The 4,551-nt window shown below is 38.9% G+C and overlaps 1 protein-coding gene across 1 annotated transcript; it reads left to right on the forward strand.

Annotated features, from left to right (window-relative positions):
* The first annotated feature begins 1,989 nt into the window (after positions 1–1,989).
* LOC120694288 (disease resistance protein Pik-2-like) lies at positions 1,990–3,696 on the forward strand. The gene has a single exon (XM_039977451.1). The coding sequence runs from the start codon at positions 1,990–1,992 to the stop codon at positions 3,694–3,696; it is 1,707 nt and encodes a 568-aa protein (XP_039833385.1).
* The last annotated feature ends 855 nt before the right edge of the window (positions 3,697–4,551 follow it).

A 4,551-nucleotide genomic window follows, 5' to 3' on the forward strand; every position in this document is an offset into this window, starting at 1 on the left:
TTTGATCTAAACTAGCCCATTAATACATGCCCCTACTATGCGGGTTACAATGTTAGATGGACAATTATAAGATCATTGATAAAAATTAGTACCTAAAACATATCAAAATTGCTTATCTTATTGTGCACACCATCTCTCTCTCTCTCTCTCTCTAACACACACCCATTAAATACTCTGCAATCTCTGTATGTTCACAATAATTCATGGACTATTATATAGTTTCGCCATCAAATTTCATGTTGTCCCTTTCGCATAATCTCTCCTTACATTAGTTTAAATTATGTTAATTCTAATTGTAGCCTATATCTAGTGAGGTATGAATCTATATTTAGCTTTCAAACATTTGTCTTATTAGGTACCACAATTTCTTTATCCACATGTTAACTATAAACAGTATCTCTTATTGTACCTTTCATTAACTTCCCTTTAGTTTTTGCTAAAAAATAGATACTAGGTCTTATGCTATACTTTTTTTAGTTACTGCGATGGCATAAACATTCATTTCAAGTATATTGTTTTTAGTTACTGCAATGCCATAAATAGTCATTTCAACGGTACATATTGAATTTTCTCTAACAAAGAAAACTCTATGTGTAGTAGTATTTTAAAAAATAGAGTACATACAACTAAAGTATCATGTAATTATTTTACAATTCTTTAGTCAAAACTTTAATTAAAAATTCTAAGAAGTAGTTACATAATTTATTATCACGAATTACCATACAATACCAATTGGAGGCCTCAAATTTTCACAAGTTTGTTTAGGGGTAAAAAGAAAAATCCTACAAAATGTTCACAATAATTAGAAACATTTGGTCTTTCATTTTGGTAGACTCCAATCACAATCACCAATATTAGACATTGAATCTATTATCTATTGCCAAAAAAACACCTCTACTATTCAAAAAACACATAAAAGGAACACTCTAAATTTGCTTTTGATTTACCCATCTATGCCATTATACGTATTCAAAATAACCCAACCTTTTATTAAATTACATACATATGTCATCATGATAGATAGTTTGGAATAACTTAATTTGTTTATATAAATTTCCCATCTTCTATCATTATGAATGACAAATAATGTATGTCTTAAAATTTGTTTCTAAATTATCAGCATCCACCGTTACAAAAAATCATCTCTGGACGAATACTAACAAAGCTATTACATAAAATAATATTGTATTGGGGTGAGCATTGTTATCCCATCTTAGATCTCACTTCGTGTGGTATCACCGATCCTAAGTGATGTGGTGTTAGTTTTTAATAATAAGTGTGCCCTTTTAGTACTTAAGCATGCAGTTTAGGACATAAATTCATTATTTAAATAAAATATAAAAATAAAGTTAAGAAAACAATAAGAGTTATAAGAAATCATGGCAGATGAATAGATTTATTTAAAAATCAAAACATAGATGCACGGTGCCATAACATACATGATTGCAATAAGTGCCACCAATGCTAAGCTAAGGTTTGAATTAATTTTTTCGAGGAAAACTATTAGTACATGTGGAAAATATATGCAGATTGTATTAGGAAACAAACAAATAGAGAAAACTTGTGAATTAATATAAAGTTACTTTTATTAGTCATAGATATTTGATAATCAAATGTAATACTTACGTCTTCTAACTCTCAACCATGTGGGAAAATGGTTTGATGGACTGTAGTTAATATAATGAAAATAAATAACAATGTCATTGTAGTTAATATATTTACATATTGCAATCTGATATATTGATAGTAGTTGAATTGTCTAGTGAATTATAATATTTACCATAATGTTATAATCACTTAGTATGGACTTACAATAGTCTTGTAAGTTAGTATAGTAGTTGAATTGTCTAGTGATATATTGATATGATATTATAATATATAATTTTTTGCTCTTTTTCTTGTTATATATGTACTAATACAATTTGTATTTCCTATATACAACAGGACACCTTTAAACCTGACGGAATCTCTAAGGGCGATTCTAACATGATGGCTGAAGCAGATCTTATCATAGACAAGTGTGGCAGACTTCCCAAACTAATAGTTGCTTTAGCTGAGTACTTGGCCGAAGTACCAAACGTCATACGGGAGGCCCGGCGTCTGAATGCCAACTTTATGTATGCACTGAAGACGACCAGGAAGGGACTTGATAGCTTCCGGGACGTATTCACCTGGATGTATTCAAGATTTCAGGCTTGTCATCAACTACTCAGGAAATGCATCTTCTATCTGTCACTATTTACTCAAAGCAGTATCATTCGTCAGAATCGTTTGGTGAGGCGGTGGATTGCAGAGGGCTACTCTGAGGGCACTGACAGCAACAGCATGGTGGAATATACAGAGAAGCTCATCCACGAGCTTATCACCATTGGCATGATGGAGACACATACCAAGGCCGGTGACATGAGAATGACTTCTTGTCAGATCAACTCATTGTTCCTGGACTACTTCATCTCAAGGGAGATGGAAGAGAACATTTTCCTTCCACTAGAGGTCTCCGTACTGGTGCAGGACAGCACGATGAACACACAACGTGCAGGACAACACCTGGCAATAGGGAGCAGCTGGAAGAGGGACAAGTTTGTGTTTGAAAGCTTGGACTTCTCACGGCTGCGGTCTTTGACTGTATCCAGAGAGTGGAAGCCATTCTTCATATCTGACAGGATGAGAGTGCTTCGAGTTCTCGATCTGGAGGACACAAGTATAACAGATGATGATGTCGAAGAAATAGTGAAGAAGCTGCCTCGCCTCAAGTTCCTCTCCCTGAGAAGATGCACAAAGGTTTCTTGCCTGCCAGATCTGTTAGGTAACCTGAGGCAGCTCCAATCTCTGGACATAAAGCACACCTCTGTGACTAAGCTTCCTAAGAGCATCATCAAGCTGCAGAAACTTCAGTATATTAATGCCGGCACGAAGGTAGCGGCGTTGACTGACGACGAGCCCTCAACACCACGGAGGATTATTAGGCATGGACATGTTGTTGCTTGTGATGGCGTCATGGTGCCTGGAGGAATTGGGGCACTGGTCGCCATGCACACACTGGGTGTTATCAACGTCAACACAAGAGGTGGTTGGGCCACCCTGAAGGAGCTCAAGAATCTGACCCAACTCCATAAGCTAGGAGTATCTGGCATCAGTAGGAGTAACTTCAAGGGGTTGTTTTCTGCTATAGTGGGCCATAACCATTTGGAATCCCTATCGCTGCAGCTCCACATGGACAAGGATTTGGACTGGTTGGCTAAACTCACCCCTCCAGGGAACCTACAACGTCTCAAAATACACGTACATGTAGAAAAATACGCACACTGGAGCTGCCTACAGGCCCTTGGGCAGGTGAGAAGGCTGCAGACCCTTAGCTTTCGTTTCAAAACGGAACAAGATGTTGAGCTCCAGTTCAGTGACATGATGGACAGTGGCACCTGGTATGCACCCAACCAATTCTGTGAACTCAAGGTCCTCGAGATAGCTTGCAGCTCCAACCTACATGTCAAGTTCGCAGAAAATGAGATGACTGAACTTGAGCTGCTCAAGGTTCACTGCTTGGAAGGGTCGTCGCTCAAGTTTTCTGGGATAGAGCGTCCAGCTAAACTCAAGTATGTGTGGCTCAAGGGTTCTTTTGACGACACAGTCAAGGCAGAATTGCGGCAGAAAGTTAAGCAGCATCAGAACAAACATCTTGATTTGAAACTGGAGTAACAATGTTTATCCGGATAATGGTGGTTGCTGCAGGTCCACACTCTTCTGGCTGGTGCATATTTTTTATTTCTCTTTGTCCGATCCTCTCAATACTCTTTACTTCCTATCTTCTCAACCAAAACTAGACAGGTAGTCACTCAATTTCAAATTCTCAAATTGTAAGTATCTAGATGTATTGTATATCTAAGTGTGTAGCAAGAACTATGTAAGAAAAATAAAGGCGAAACAAAGTGCATATTGACATTAGTAAGCCTACAGCTAGTGTATCTTGTAATTTACTTTTACTCCATCTAGTAGTTGCCTTGGCTTCCAAGTAAATGAGAAAACTTGGCATCCAAGTAGTCTAAGGCATCTTTGCTTTATGCAAGGAATATGCTAGGGGTAGTGGGTGGTCTGCTCTACAAAAGCAAGGCAACCGCACATGGTCTGTAACTGAACCGAGAGCTTTGCTTTTCAATTCAATCCAAGTGGCCCTCAGGTCAAGCTGACCTCCGGGCGTTTGGCCTACTGTGTGCATATCTAGGCAACAATTGGTATCGGAGCCTAGGGCTTCTACGCCGCCACCGCCACATCTGCCATGTCCACCTCCGTTGAGCGTGCCAGCCGAGCAGCCGATGCGACCACAAAGGAGAAGGGTGCCTTCACCCCGGTTGAGGATGGCACCCTCTTAGATCCACAGAGGTAACGGGCTAGACCGGGTTTGGGTCGCGGGTCGAGTTAGAATTAGGGCCAAACATGTTAAAGACTTTGGTGGGGCCCGCGAGGATAGTTAGCATTTGAAATTAAATTGAGGGGCACTCCTCAATTTAATTTCCACACAAGTTCAACCAAGCAAATAAATCCGATCAAATTCGA

The sequence above is a fragment of the Panicum virgatum genome, unplaced genomic scaffold (genome assembly GCF_016808335.1).
Source record: "Panicum virgatum strain AP13 unplaced genomic scaffold, P.virgatum_v5 scaffold_4547, whole genome shotgun sequence".
Taxonomy (NCBI): Eukaryota; Viridiplantae; Streptophyta; class Magnoliopsida; order Poales; family Poaceae; genus Panicum; species Panicum virgatum.